The sequence below is a fragment of the Chiloscyllium plagiosum genome, chromosome 30 (assembly GCF_004010195.1).
Source record: "Chiloscyllium plagiosum isolate BGI_BamShark_2017 chromosome 30, ASM401019v2, whole genome shotgun sequence".
Classification (NCBI taxonomy): domain Eukaryota; kingdom Metazoa; phylum Chordata; class Chondrichthyes; order Orectolobiformes; family Hemiscylliidae; genus Chiloscyllium; species Chiloscyllium plagiosum.
In genome coordinates this window covers 46,433,969-46,450,040 of record NC_057739.1, presented here as the reverse complement: position 1 = coordinate 46,450,040, position 16,072 = coordinate 46,433,969, and the positions used below count along the sequence as shown (strand labels likewise).

Sequence of the window (16,072 nt, the reverse complement as noted above, 5' to 3'; positions counted from 1 at the left end):
GTCTTGCACCCTAAAGCTACAGTCTGGGTTCCCATGCCCCTGCAGAGTTAGTTTAAACCCCTCCCAAGAGCACTAGCAAACCTCCCACCAAGGGTACTGGTGCCCCTCAGGTTCAGGTGTAGGCCATCCTGTTTATAGAGGTCCCACCTTCCCCAGAAGGAACCCCAGTTATCCAAATACCGGAATCCCTCCCTCCTGCACCATCCCTGTAGCCACGCATTTAACTGTTCTCTCTCCCTATTCCTCGACTCTCTATCACGTGGCACGGGTAACAAACCAGAGACAACAACTGTGTTCGTTCTAACTCTGAGCTTCCAACCTAGCTCCCTGAAAGCCTGTCTAACATCCTCTGCACTCCTCCTACCTATGTCGTTGGTGCCAATGTGGACCACGACTTCGGGTTGCTCCCCCTCCCCCTCCAGGACCCGGAAAATACGATCAGAGACATCACGTACCCTTGCACCTGGGAGGCAACATACCAATCGTGAGTCTCTCTCGTTCCCACAAAACCGCCTATCTGTGCCACGAACTATCGAGTCCCCAATTACTACTGCTCTGCTCTTCTTTACCCTTCCCTTCTGAGTAACGGGGACAGGCTCCGTGCCAGAGACCTGAGCCCCGTTACTTACCCCTGGTAAGTCATCCCCCCCATAAGTATCCAAAACGGTATACTTGTTCTTGAGGGGAACGGCCGCAGGGGGTCCCTGCACTGGCTGCTTCCTCCCAGTCCCCCTCACTGTCACCCATCTCTCTGCCATCTTTGGAGTTACTACTTCCCTATAACTCTGATCTATGACCCCCTCTGCCTCCCGAATGATCCGAAGTTCATCCAACTCCAGCTCCAGTTCCCTAACACGGTCTTGGAGGAGCTGGAGATGGGTGCACTTCCTGCAAGTGTAATCGGCAGGGACGTCGATGGCATCCCTCACCTCATACATGTTGCAGGAGGAACATTGCACTGCCTTCACTGCCATCCCTCTAAAGTAACAGCAATACCTTGTCCCCCATTTCAAAATTTTGAATTTGCGATTTCTTATCCGCTTTCTGTTTCATTAAATGCTGTGATACTTTTAAACTCTCCAGCTCTATTTAGTTGTTCTCTAAAATTTGACACATAGTCCAGATGGGCAATTTCTGAATTCCAACTTATTAATTTCTGCATAACCAATTTTAATGGTCCTCTTACCTCATGCCCAAAAATTAATTCAAATGGACTAAATTTGGCCGATTCATTCGGTGCCTCTCGGATTGCAAAAAGTACAAACAAATCTCCCTTATCCCAATCATCTGGATAATCCTGACCATAAACCCTCAATATGGTCTTTAGTGTTTGATGCCATCTCTCTTGCACTCTCTGTAATTCCGGATGGTAAGTAGTAGATTTGAATTGCTTTATTCCCAAGTTATCCATAACCACCATGAATAGTTTGGATGTGAAGTTTAATCCTTGATCTGACTGGATCGCTGTTGGCAGTCCATATCTTGTAAAAAATGTAAGTAGTTCTTCTACAACCCTTTTAACTGTGATGTTGCGTAATGGGATTGCCTCTGGAAATCTAGCCAACACATCCATTGTTATAAATATTTATTCCCACTTTTTGTTTGCGGTATGGGACCTATGCAATCAATCAAGACTCTTGTGGAAGGTTCCTCAAATGCTGGAATAGGTGTTAAAGGTGCAGGTTTTATTACTGCCGGTGGTTTTCCAATTAGCTGACATGTATGGCATGTCTGGCAAAATTCAACCACATCCTTGTGTAGTCCAGGCCAGTAAAAATATCTTTGTATTTTAACCTGTGTTTTCCTCACCCTTAAATGACCTCCAAGTGCTAGCTCATGCACCACTCACAGCACATCCTTTCTATAGAGGAGAAAGTGAGGTCTGCAGATGCTGGAGATCAAAGGTGAAAATGTGTTGCTGGAAAAGCGCAGCAGGTCAGGCAGCATCCAGGGAACAGGAGAATCGATGAAGAAGGGCTTATGCCCGAAACGTCGATTCTCCTGTTCCCTGGATGCTGCCTGACCTGCTGCGCTTTTCCAGCAACACATTTTCACGTCCTTTCTATACCCTACTGGCAAAACAATTTGATGAATCTTTGTCCATTTCTCATCTGCTCAAATATGTGATAGTCTCCATTTCCTCAAGATATTATTTGTTAAGTAATAACACAGGAATATTTTCACTTTCTTTTTCTGTAAATGCCTTTTGATATAACTGTTAAGTTCTCATCTTTCTGTAATTCAATCAGCTTAGCAGAGTTAAAGATACTTGCATGTTTACCTATTTGCTTTTTCTCTGTTCCACTTGGCTGATCAAAGAAAGTTTCAGATAACACTATGTCAGATTCCTTATCTGTGCTTTTTGATCTCTCCTGCTTCACCTTGTGCTTCTGATCTTGTGACCACACAATCAGGGAAAATTCCTGGATAAACATTCTCCGTGTCTTCACCTGCATCTCCACTGGCTTTTCAACTAGAGTAGGAAACATGCCTACCGGTGAATCGGCTATATCATTTGCAAGGACAAATTGTATTCCTAGAGTTGAGAGTTTATCCAGTACTCCTACCACAAATTCTCCACTCTTTTCTGGACTCTCTAGCCTCACTTTACATAGTTGAGCACTTTTTGTCTTACCATGAATTCCTGTTACAAGTACCTTTTATGGTAGTAGTCCCTCAGGAGTGCATATCTCCTCATCCTTCAGCATTACAGACTGAGAGGATCCTGTGACCCTTAACATTGTAACCTCTTTATCTACTGTTCCTGGCCTTTATAAATAAACGTTACCCTTGCATGTATATTTTTTAGGCAGATCTGGCACATCCTCCTTAACTCAACCTCTGGTCATCTTGTACACTCTGAGGCAGTTGTCTAACTTCCCTTATGCTTTTTGTTATTATTCCAACAAAACTTTCAGGCTTGTCTGGTTTTCCTACATCTGGCTTTCTCCTAGCTCACCAACACTGGGATTTTATGTGGCCCACTTTATTACAATAAAAACACTGGAGCTTTTTAACTTCTTTGTCCCCCTCAAGGGTTTTTTTTTTTAACCTGTGCTAAGTTATCCTTATGATCTTCACTGAGATCTATCTTTCCTCTTTCACGTGAGGATTTCTCTTTGCCCTAATTTCTATCCCTCATGACTGAAATTGATTCTGGAAGCCCAAATAGAGTTTTATGGACCAGCTCATAATCATCAGCCCTTTCAGCTGCTAACCTTGCCATTTTAACTCCATGTTCTTCCACATGAGTTCGCACTACTTCAGGCAGTGAATTTCTGAATTCCTCCAAAATAATTGCCTCTCTAAGGGCATCATAGATTTGCTTGATTTTTAAAGCTCTTATCCATCTGTCAAAACTGCTGTTTGATCCTTTCAAACTCAATATAGGTTTGACCTGGGTCCTTCCTTAAATTCCTGAAACGTTGTCTGTAGGCTTCTGGTACAAGCTCATATGCACTTAAAATGAATTTTGTCATGTCCTCATATTCCCCAGATACCTCCTCTCATAGGGATGCGAATACCTCACTAACCCTACCTACAAGTTTCATTTGGATCAACAAAACCCACATTGCCACTGGCCACTGCATTTGTTTAGCCACCTTTTCAAACGAGATGAAAAAGGTTTCCATGTCCTTCTCATCAAATTTAGGCAATGCTTGAACATACTTAAACAGTTTCTCACTAAGCCTCTGACCACCAGGGGCTTGCTCATCCTTACTCACTTCCTCACTAAGCCTACCCTCAGCCTTTATCTCCAGCCTTTTAAGCTGACTTTCTTTTTTAAGTGTCAGTTTTTGAAGTTTAAGAGCTCTCTCTTTTTCTGTGTTCTGCTCTCTCTTTTAATTGCAACTCAAACTGTTTCATTTCTGCTGTCCTTTCCATTTCTCTCGCCTCTAACTCCAGTTGCTTCATTTGCAATTGAATTCTTGCCATCTCTATAGATTCTGATGGTTTCTCCAGCAAGTCTAAATGCTGAGCTACTGCTGTAATTATCTCTCCTTGCAGATGCAGTCACTTCCAATTCCAGCTTCTTTGCTTATTCTTGCAACTTGGTATATTCACTCTTTGCAAATCTTCAAAAGTCACTGTATCCATATCCAGAAAACGTTTGGCAACTGAAAGAGCCATTCCTATCCCAAGCTTTGTCTGCACAACCAACCAACACCCGAAATAAAGACAATAGCGCCTACCACCCGCTGTTTAAAATCTCACAAAGTGCCCCCAATCTGTTATGGACTAGGCCAGACCTATCAAAACATTCATAAGCAGGCAGCCCAAGACCATAACTTTGCAATTTGTTTTGGTAAGTGTACAGTGAAAATTATCCGGAGTAAAATAGTTAGATTAGATTAGATTAGATTACTTACAGTATGGAAACAGGCCCTTCGGCCCAACAAGTCCACACCGACCCGCCGAAGCGAAACCCACCCATACCCCTACATTTACCCCTTGCCTAACACTACGGGCAATTTAGTATAGCCAATTCACCTGGCCCTGCACATCTTTGGACTGTGGGAGGAAACCGGAGCACCCGGAGGAAACCCACGCAGACACGGGGAGAACGTGCAAACTCCACACAGTTAGTCGCCTGAGGCGGGAATTGAACCCGGATCTCTGGCGCTGTGAGGCAGCAGTGCTAAACCACTGTGCCACCGTGCCGCTCATAGATTGACTACTAGATTTCAAAACCGACAAAAATTTATTCATAAAGTTACATAATGAAACACAAAGGACAGAATAAAGAACCCCTACAGATCTCAGTCTATCCAAACTAGATTTACTTTTGCTGTTCCGAATATACACAACAGTCCCAATAAGCAAACTCCCTTTAAAAACCAGTATAAGGTAAACACATGCTCACAGGTTGAAGTTGAAGGTCAGAGAGAGAGAGTAAGTGTTTGCACACAAGTCACTGAACTCACCAGTTCAAGACTGAACTAAACTGCTCAGCTAGAGAGCTGACCACTCCCCTTTCATTATACAGGTCACTTCGAAAACATGACCACTTTGGCCTGAAGTCTCATCTGTTCACATATAAACAAAAGGCCTCTCAAAATCCTTTTCATCTCTGTACCAAACCAGACTGATCAGAGCCCTGCCTGGTTTATTATCCCTCTGAAAAAAATCAAGAGCAGAGTATCCTTGAACCAAGGAACAGCTTTTAGAAACAAAGGGATGAGCTTTGTGACAACAGCAACCAATTCAGTCAAATTTACATATTTTCAATTTTCCAGTACACTCAGACTGCCATCTAGTCATATCATAGGTGCTTGTAGACTTTCAGTTCAGAACAGCATTCACTCTCGCTTAAAGGTACTTTACATGCCTTTAACTTCGTTACACTTACCCCTTAAGAAAAAATGATCCATCATAATGAAAAAGGCTTCATTTTTTTTTCCAGTTCTTAATCCCATTACAATGTAATACATAAGTCATTAATCTAAATTCAGATTAATCTCTGCCCACACATGTAACATTAGAATCTTTACTTTTTACTTTTAAATCCATGATAATGCAACATGTACAGTTTGTAAATTAAAAGTCTGTAACATAAACCTCCAAAATAGTCTCATATTTTTGTCTTTAAATCTTTCCAAGAATGTAAGAGGATTGTGGTCCATGTACATAGCTGTCTCCAACATATAGTTCACCACATAAACATTAACATGTTATAAAGCCAGGACCAAACTCCATTCTTTTTTGATGGTGGAGTATTTTCTCTGGTGGGTGCTGAGTTTCAGTAAAGCTCCAACTCTTATATTGCCAGCATCGATTGCAACTTTGAAGGGTTTCAAAAAAATCTGGTGTAACTAAAGTTGGGGAGGAGGTTAATATTGTTTTTAAGTTTTCAAATGCCTTCTGGCAATGTTCTGCCACTGATATTTTGTGTTCTTTAGTAAATCTGTTAGCAGTGCTAGTGGTGATGTTTGGAACAAACTTATGTAGACTCTGCATAATCCCAAAAGTTGAAACACCTCTTTCCTTGAGGTTGGTTGTAAAAATTCCTTGATGGTCTTCGTCTTCTCATTCCTTGGGGTCCGCCTTCCATGACTGATATTATGTCCCAGAAATGTCACCTATGCCTTCGTGAATTCTGTTTTCTTTAATTTTATTCCTAGTCTTGCTTTTTGAAATGGTTCAAAGAGCTCTGCTAATTGTAGTATGTGATCTTTGTATGACTTGCTAAAGATCACTGCATCATCCAGATGAACTGCGCAGTTTATTAACCCAGACATAACCCTGTTAATGAGTCTTTGGATTGTGGCAGTTGCATTCTTCATTCCAAAGGGCATCACTTTGAATTTATACAGCCTATTTGGGGTTACAAACGCAGAAACTTACTTTGCTTTCTCTGATAAAGGTATCTGCCAGTAATCACGCAGTAAGTCTAACTTTGTGATGTAACTGGCTAGTCCAACTTTCTGTATTCCAAACTTGGGTATAAGTTGGATTTTGTTATGATGTTGTTGCGATATTCCACACAAAATCGTTGAATCCTGTCAGGTTTGGGAATTAACACGATTGGTGGACTCCACTCACTCTGACTCGGTTTGATGTTATCTTCATTGAGCATCACGTCACTTCATGCTGGACCTGTGTGGCTTTAGGAATTAAGTTTGTAGACGTATTGTTTCATCAGAACAGCATTCCTTACCTCCACCTCATGCACAGTAGCATTTGTCATTCCCATCTTATTCCTGCATATGTCTTCATACGGCTGCAACAAATCTTTCAACTGGGTTCTTTGTTCCTGAGATAGTTCACCAACCTATCCCACTCCACAAGGACTTCCTCATTATTTAACGTATTTTCACACTCTACACAGCATCTGGGTTTGATCCCTCACTCTGCAGAGCAATAACTAATACCTGTTTCTCCAGTTCCCTGTCTCAAATATAGTAAGGTTTCAGCATGCTCATGTGACATACCTGAAACAGTTTTTTCCTATCTGGCATCTTTTCCAGATAATTTTTGACTAATTTTGTTTTCAATTTGATCGGGAACACTAAACCTTGCTTTGAAAGAATCTCCTACCACTGGTAACAAGACTAATACGTCATCCCAAGGGGAAAATGTTCGAAGTTCGGACTTTTTATCTGCTTCATTCTATACCGTGCCCTCTTCAGATGCTGTTCATCTGCCAGATTTAATCTCTCCTTCACCTCAGATACATAATCTAAGTGTGAAATTTCCAACTTTGGTCCTGTCAATTTTTCTTTACTTAATTTCAAAACCCCTCTAACTTCATGTCCAAATATTATCTCAAAGTGAGTAAACTGAGTTGATTCATTTGGGGCATCTCTCATGGCTAACAATACGAATGGGATACCTTTATTCCAATCATTCAGGTAATCCTGACCATACACTCTTAGCATGGTCTTCAGGGTCTGATGCCACCTTTCTAAAGCTCCCTGGGATTCGGGATGATATGCATTTGATTTAAAGTGCTGTGTGCCTAAGCTATCCATGAATTCCCAAAATAGCCAGCAGTAAAATTAGACCCTTGTCTGACTTAATCTCTCTGGGTAGCCCATACCACGTGAAGAAAGCTACTCACTCCTCTATCACTCTTTTTGCCTTAATACTCCATAATGGAATTGTTTCCACAAATCTGGTAGACACATCCATTATGGTTAGAAAGTACTGGTTCCCACTTTTAGTTTACGGAGGGGACCTACTCAATCAATCATAATCTGTCGAAAGGTTCTTCGAAAGGAATTAGCAACAAGGATGCTGGTTTTATTACTCACGAGTTTTGAGAAGATTTGTATGCCTCTGGCTTACCTACAATTTGGCACGAATGCCAATATATGGCAAAATTTAACCACATCCTTGTGCAGTCCAGGTCAAGAGAAATGCTTTTGTACCTTAGCCTGAGTCTTCCTTACACCTAGGTGACCTCCTACTGGTAGTTCATGTGCTACCCTTAACACTTCCTGTCTGCATACTACTGGCAATATAAACTGGTGCACTTCTGCCCATTTCTTCTCTGCACTAACCTGACATGGTCTACATTTTCATCTTAGGATTCTATCTTTAAGATAAGAACCCTCAGGAATAAGTTCTGATTCATTTTCTTAATATGCATCTATATATATCTTTTATTGTCTCATTTTTCTGATGCAAATCCATTAACCTTTCAGAACTAAAAACTTCTGCCTGACCCTCTTCATGTTCAGTTTTGCCTGCAGTATTACATCAAACAGGGTGTCCGCTAACTGACCCTCAACTCCTTTGTCTTTCTCTTTAGTTTTTGCTTCTTGGTGTGACTTATGATAGTGGGATCTTGTTACTAAACAATCGGGAAATATCTTTTAACTCCTCAGTTCCCTGGTCTTCCTTTGGCTTCTCCACAACAAGGGGTGTCACTCTCACCTTGGATCCTGCTAAATCATTCCCAAGAACAAACTGGATTCCTGGAACTGGCACTCTGTCAATCACTCCCACTGTTACTTCCCCAGTCTTGATTTGACTCTCCCACCTGATCTTACATGGGAATGCTCAATTTCTGTCCATCTGTTCCACAAATTACCACTCTCTGTATACAGATTAGAAAGAGTGTAAATACGTTTATCTCCAACTATTAGCAACTGATTAGATCCTGTATCTCTCAAAAATTATACCTTCTTGCCCTTCTCTCCCTGTTTTTTCTGAGTAAACTTCACCTACATAGGCACATTCTTTATAGAGATCAGGCACTAATTCCATACCCAGCCCCTGCCGAGGCTGTGCACTCTCCTGCAGCTCCTTGGCTTTTCTTAGATTACATTTTACATTACATTAGAGTGTGGAAACAGGCCCTTCGACCCAACAAGTCCACACCGACCCGCCGAAGCGCAACCCACCCATACCCCTAACCTAACACTACGGGCAATTTAGCATGGCCAATTCAACTGACCTGCGCATCTTTGGACTGTGGGAGGAAACCGGAGCACCTGGAGGAAACCCACGCAGACACGGGGAGAACGTGCAAACTCTCACCTGAGGTGGGAATTGAACCTGGGTCTCTGGCGCTGTGAGGCAGCAGTGCTAACCACTGTGCCACCATGCTGTCCACATGTTTCATTTACTACCTTCACTAATCCACTGGCTTAGCGTCTTTTACAACATCATTTCCCATAGTGCCTTTCTTTAATGACCAGCACTGTGAATTTTCGTATCCCATTTTACCAGAGTGGAAGCACCCAAGGTCTTTCACCTCCTTTTCAGCTTCTTGGGCTTCTTTTTTTCACTACTGGTCAACTATTACCAGTGTGCTTTACTCTGTTTTGTAGTTCAGGATCTCCCCTTCTCATAATTTCTATCCCTCTCAGGATGAAATTCTTGTCTGAAGCTAAATTTTACCTTATGCACCAATTCATATTCATTTGTCTATACGCTTTTGGTACCAATTCATAAGCCTGTTTGACATCTGCATAATCTTTTGACCCCTCATCTGGCAACACTGCAAATTCCTCACTAGCTCTGTCTACCAGCTTAGTCTGAACTAGCATTATCCACAAGTTCTCTGACCACTATCTAGCCAGTTTTTCAAATGAAATAAAGACGGCTTTGACATTTTTCTCATCAAAATGTGGCAATGTTTTAACATTTTTGTATATATCATAGCCTTCTCCCTTCATCTTCATCCTGTTAACTTGACTTTCGTGACTAATTCGCAACTTCTGAAGTTCAAATTCTCACTTTGCTCAGCTAAGAACCTTCTCTCCCTTGCTTTTTCCTCTCCCTCTCTTTCTACTTTCATGACTCTTCTTTCTCTTTCTTTATGTTCTAACTCCATTTGCCTCAATCGCAATTTAGTAACTCTACTGCACTTGTCTTTTTCTCTCATACACCCTAAGTGCTCAACCAACTTCATTACAATTTCAGCTATCCTTTCATCGCTTGTTAAACCCAACTCTAGTCTATTTACTAATTCTAAAAATATGTCCTTCCTCTGTCTTTGTAAACTTTCTTGCCAAATTTGGGAAACATCTTCAAATTCAGAACCTCTGTTACAACATGACAGTGAACCCTTCTGTTAACTGTCTCTCATTCACTCTCTTAAAGGTACAATACCCACCTTCAACTTCATAACATCTTACTCACTGCATTTTTTTTGCTGTTTGAAAGGTTGATTTGCAATCATAGTATTAAAACAAAACCACACTGATCTAACAGTTAATCTTTTTGTAATAGGTAAAAACAATGACTGCAGAAGCTGGAAACCAGATTCTGGATTAGTGGTGCTGGAAGAGCACAGCAGTTCAGGCAGCATCCAAGGAGCTTCGAAATCGACGTTTCGGGCAAAAGCCCTTCATCAGGAATAAAGGCAGTGAGCCTGAAGCGTGGAGAGATAAGCTAGAGGAGGGCATATTAAGTTGAAACTCATTACAGCTGTGCACTTAATAACATTACTGTGCTTTTTGTGATAATCATTCCAGAATGTTATATTTGCACACTGGGAATAAAAATACTAAAGAAATGTTAAGTAAAGATGTATGGTGTTGCTATGCATTTTTACTTTCTGGTTACCTAAAAGTTAAATGGTTATCAAGCAATGTTCATTGGTAGATTATCTTTTTAAATTTATCTTATTTAGGATTATTTGATTTTGGGCAACATGAAAGTTTGAAATCTGATATCATATTCCAAATCCTAAATGTACAACAGCGAATCCTGCTGTGTTGGCTGTGTTACATCAGGACATTGTAATATCCAATCAATTATTCCTCTCTTCATGGGTGCCCTTGTCCAGAAATTGGATTTGTGTCTTAACCAGACTCCAGTTAAAACACTTTACTGATAGAGTCCTAGAATCATAGATAGTAGAAGGAGTTCACTTGACCCATCTGTCTGTGCCAGCTATCCAATTAAATTCGACACTCCAGTTTCTCAGCTCTTTCCCTGCAAATTAGCTCTTTTTAAGCACATGTCAAACTGCCAACTCAAACCTCCTATTTCATGTGATTCTACCACACTTTCAACTAGTACATCCAGATCTCAATAAATATCTCCATGAAGAAATATCTCACCTAGCTCTTTTGCCAATTATTTTAAATCTATGATTTTTGTTTACTGATCTACTTGCCAGGAAAGATAGCTTCTCTCTTGTTCTATCCACCACTATAATTTTGAATGCCTCTGTTATAGTAGCATGGTGGCTCAATGGTTAGCACTACTGCCTCACAGAGCTATGGACCCAAGTTCAATTCCACCCTCAGGTGACTGCCTGTGTGTAATTTGCATGTTATTCCCATGTCTGTGTGGGTTTTCACTGGTTGCTTCAGTTGCCTCTCACAGTACAAAGATGTGTAGGTTCGGTGAATTGGTCATTCTAAATTGCCTGTAGTATCCAGGAATGTGTGGGTTAGCCATTGGAAATAAAGGGTAGGATGCTCTTTGGAGGGTTAGTGTGAACTTGATGGGCCGAATGGCCTGTTTTCACACAGTAAGGATTCTATGATTAGGTCACCACTTACACTCTACTTAAAGATCACATTCTCAATGTAAAACTTTACTCCCTCGTTTTGCCATCTCCATTAATGACGACCGACTTGACACTGACATTTTTTACAAACCCACCGACTCCCACAGCTACCTGGATTACACCTCCTCCCACCCTACCTCTTGCAAAAATGCCATCCCGTATTCCTAATTCGTCCGCCTCATCTGCTCCCAGGAGGATCAGTTCCGCCACAGAACACACCAGATGGCCTCCTTCTTTATTGGGGAGACTGGGCGCCTCCTAGCAGAGCGCTTTAGGGAACATCTCCGGGACACCCATACCAATCAACCACACCGCCCTGTGGCCCAACACTTCAACTCCCCCTCCCACTCTGCCGAGGACATGGAGGTCCTGGGCCTCCTTCACCACCGCTCCCTCACCACCAGATGCCTGGCAGAAGAACGCCTCATCTTCCGTCTCGGAACACTTCAACCCCAGGGCATCAATGTGGACTTCAACAGTTTCCTCATTTCCCCTTCCCTCACCTCGCCCTAGTTCCAAACTTCCAGCTCAGCACTGTCCCCATGACTTGTCCGGACTTGTCCTATTTGCCTATCTCCTTTTCCACCTATCCACTCCACCTTCTCCTCCCTGACCTATCACCTTCATCCACTCACCCATTGTACTCTATGCTACTTTCTCCCCACCCCCACCCTCCTCAAGCTTATCTCTCCACGCTTCAGGCTCACTGTCTTTATTCCTGATGAAGGGCGTTTGTCTGAAACGTCAACTTCCAAGCTCCTTGGATGCTGCCTGAACTGCTGTGCTCTTCCAGCACCACTAATCCAGAATCTTTTTGTAATTACCTAATTATCTCAGGATTTTGGACAGAGGAGGAAAAAGCACCATTCACACTAGGAACAAACAGTATCGTGTATGAAGGTTCATCTAACATGTCCAAACACAGTCAGACTAGGGAGAGACCATGGAAATGTGGGATTTGTGAGAAGAGATTTCTTTACGCATGCCAACTGGAAACTCACCAACGCAGTCACACTGGAGAGAAGCCATTCATCTGCTCTGCTTGTGGGAAGGGATTCACTCAGTCATCCAACCTGAAGGAACACCAACGAGTCCACACTGGAGAAAAGCCATTCACCTGCTCCATTTGTGGGAAAGGATTCATTCAGTCATCTGGCCTGCTTAAACACCAGAGAGTTCACACTGGGGAGAGACCATTCACCTGTTCTGATTGTGGGAAAGGATTTACTCAGTCATCCAGTCTGTTGAAACACCAGCGAGTTCACACTGGAGAGAGACCATTCACCTGTTCCCAGTGTGGGAAAGGATTCACTCAGTCATCCAGCCTGTTGATACACCAACGGGTTCACACTGGGGAGAGACCATTCACCTGCTCTGATTGTGGGAAAGGATTCAGTCACTCATCGACGCTGCTTAAACACCAGCGAGTACACACAGGAGAGAGACCATTGATCTGTTCTGTGTGTGGGAAAGGCTTCGTTGATTTGAACTCTCTGCTGAGACACCAGCGAGTTCACACTGGGATGAGACCATTCACCTGCTCGGAGTGTGGGAAAGGATTCACTTGCTCATCTAACCTATTGAGACACCAGCGAGTTCACAGGGGGGAGAAACTATTCACCTGCTCTGAGTGTGGGAAGGGATTCACTCGGCCATCCAGACTGATAGCACACCAGCAAATTCACAAAGAACCACAGTTGAAGGATTTTGCTCTGATTTATACCAAGGAATGAACCATGGTCTTTGAGCCACTGATGCTGATGTTATTGATCCCTGCTCAATTCAATTGTCAGTAAAATGTTAATAACAATTGTGTAACTGTAAGGTAGGTTTTGTAAATAATCACATCATCACTATACGTGGTTGGTCATGGCATTAATCAACTCCAGCCTCCCCACTACTCTTGATCCACTCCAATTTGCCTAACAGACCAACCAATCCATGTCAGATGTCGTATCGCTTGCCCATCACTCCTCCCTAGAACGTCTTGACACCAAGAACAGCTACGTAAGAATCCTACTCATTCCATATAGTTCAGTCTTCAACACTATTATCTCCTTGAGACTGATTATTAAACTTTGTGATCTCAGACTAAGCCCCACTCTCTGCAACTGGATCCTCAGTTTCCTAACCCACAGGCCACAATCAGTGAAGACTGAGGACAGTATTTCATCCTCACGATAACACTCAACACTGGAGCTCCCCAGGGGTGCATACTCACCCCCTACTGTACTCACTGTATATCCATGACTGCATCACCAAATACCAGACTAATGCCATTTACGAAATCGCTGATGACACCATTATAATCAGTCAAATCTCAGATGGCGACAAAATGGACTACAGATGGGTGGTGGAAGATCTGGAAAAATGGTGTACTGAGAGCAACCTAGCTCTCATTGCCGGCAAAACAAGGAACTCATTATTGACTTTCGGTGGGATGTTACTCATGCCCTGTTACACATTAACAGCACAAGAGGTGGAACAAGTGGAGAGTGTCAAGCTTCTGGGAGTGGTCATCAACAACGGGCTTTCTTGAACTCTTCATGTGGACGCACTGCTTACAAAGGCCCAACAGGCAGCTGACAGTGAATATCCTTGCCAACTTTTATAGGTATGCCATCGAGAGGATTCTGTCTGGATGTATCACCACCTGGTATGACAACTGTACCATTCAAGATCGGAGACTGTTACAGAGAGTGGTGAACTCGGCCCGGACAATCACAAAGGCCAACCTCCCATCTATAGCATCCGTCTACCAGGCCCGCTGTCAAGGAAATGCCGCCAGCATCTCAAAGATCCATCCCACCCTGGTAATGTTTTTCAACAACCTCTACCAGAAGCCTGAACATGCACCAGCTGGTTTCGAAACAGTTTCTACCCTATTGTTGTTAGAATACTGAATGGACTCTCAAATTCTTAACATTCGCCTGTACCTGTGTTTTTGTTTTTGCTACTGTTTACTTATTTACTTATCTATGCTACTTAACTCTGTGATCTGCCTGTATCGCTTGCAAGACAAAGCTTTTCGCTGTGCCTTGGTAAAATAAGTACCATGAAAATAAATTCAATTCAATACATCAACATATTCAGTGGGTAAAAGGTTGTCCACCTGAGTACTGTATGAAAAGAGATCTCCTGGTTTGTCACCAGTTAATTTATAAGTAACTTTAGTGGTTGTTTTTTGAAGCTACTGTTATCTAGATCCAAACCATGTTTCTGAGCTTCTTTCTAATGACCATTAGATAGTCATAGAATCTGTGGAGTGTGGAAACATGCCATTCTGCCCCTCAAATGCATATGACACTCCAAACAGCATTTCACCCAGACCCATACCCCGAATCTATCCCTGTAACCCTGCATTTCACTTGGCTATTTCACCTTATCTACACATCCCTGGACACTCTGGATAATTTAGCATTGCTAATCCACCTAACCTGCACATCTTTGCATTGTAGGAGGAATCTGGAGCCCCCGGAAAATCCATATGGACACAGGGAGAATGTGTAAACTCCACATAGTTACCCGAAGCTGGAATTCAACATCGATTTCTGGCACGGAGAGGCAATAACATTAATGACTGTGTCGTTGTGACATTTGTACTCATCACATGTCTAGCTACCTGTTTGTGAGAAAAATGATATTAATCAAATTTTTAAAACTAAGTCCTTATCTCTAGAGCAGACGCATTTATTTTGACGGGCTTTCCATCTCCTTTATCATCTCCATCCTCACCTTCAACCCCCTCCCCCATTTATTTCTCAGTCCCCTTCCCCTTCCCCCTCCCCAGTCTTGAAGAAGGGTTATGCCTGAAATGTCAACGCCCTGGCTCCTCAGATGCTGCCTGATCTCCTGTGCTTTTTCCAGTGTCACACTTCTTCAACTCTGACTCACCAACATCTGCAGTCCTCACTTTCTCCTAAGTTAGCTGTAACAGCAAGTATTGGATTCTGCTGATATTCACATCCAGGACTCAGTTTTTCACTCAATGGGAGACTGATTCCCTGTTCTTTAATGGTGTCACCACAATGTCATGTGTAAGTAGACCATTATGTCTACATGTTATTTTTAACTGAAATCCTGTTAAGGATCAATATCAAATTGAAGCTGATCAATAAGCTACCACAGTCCAGTCCTGCAGCTTGAAATTGACAGGCAAAATGATACTTTTAAGGTCTGAATGTTGGGAATCTCACCCTGATCGGTTTGATAGACTGCTATAAAGTTGTGTAAAGTGACGTGGAAGGCAGGAAGCTAGAATTTGTAAAAATGATGTTGGGGGTTGGGGGGATGCTAAGCGTGTGTGGTCCCTTTAAGAGATATAGTATTTTTATAAGCTTAGAGATTTATGCAAAAAAAAATCTGTTATCATCTATAGATTGTAGACAGTTCTGAAATTGAAACATCTATCAATTGGCTATCTGATTGGAAATTTTAGGCTTGTTTTAATGTTTTGACAACTAGCTGGAATCAGCCAATTATTTTAATCCAAGCACTTTGAAACTAAAAGACAATTGCATTTCAATCTGGTGATTTTTGACTCCACAAATGGGCGGCACGGTGGCACAGTGGTTAGCACTGCTGCCTCACAGCGCCAGA

The 16,072-nt window shown here is 42.3% G+C and overlaps 1 protein-coding gene across 2 annotated transcripts in view; it reads left to right on the top strand.

The window, feature by feature from the left end:
* Window positions 1-15,286, top strand: part of LOC122565021 (zinc finger protein 239-like) — a 39,184-nt gene extending 23,898 nt beyond the window's left edge. Inside the window, exon 3 of one of the 2 annotated variants that reach the window (XR_006316054.1) lies at window positions 14,932-15,286. Coding sequence is in view for 1 of the 2 variants with exons in the window: in XM_043720670.1 (XP_043576605.1) it covers window positions 12,385-13,206 (822 nt within the window). In the remaining variant the exon portion in view is untranslated. Of the gene's footprint in view, window positions 1-12,310; window positions 13,755-14,931 lie in introns of those variants that run through there. The other variant, XM_043720670.1, reaches the window with a different exon arrangement.
* The last annotated feature ends 786 nt before the right edge of the window (window positions 15,287-16,072 follow it).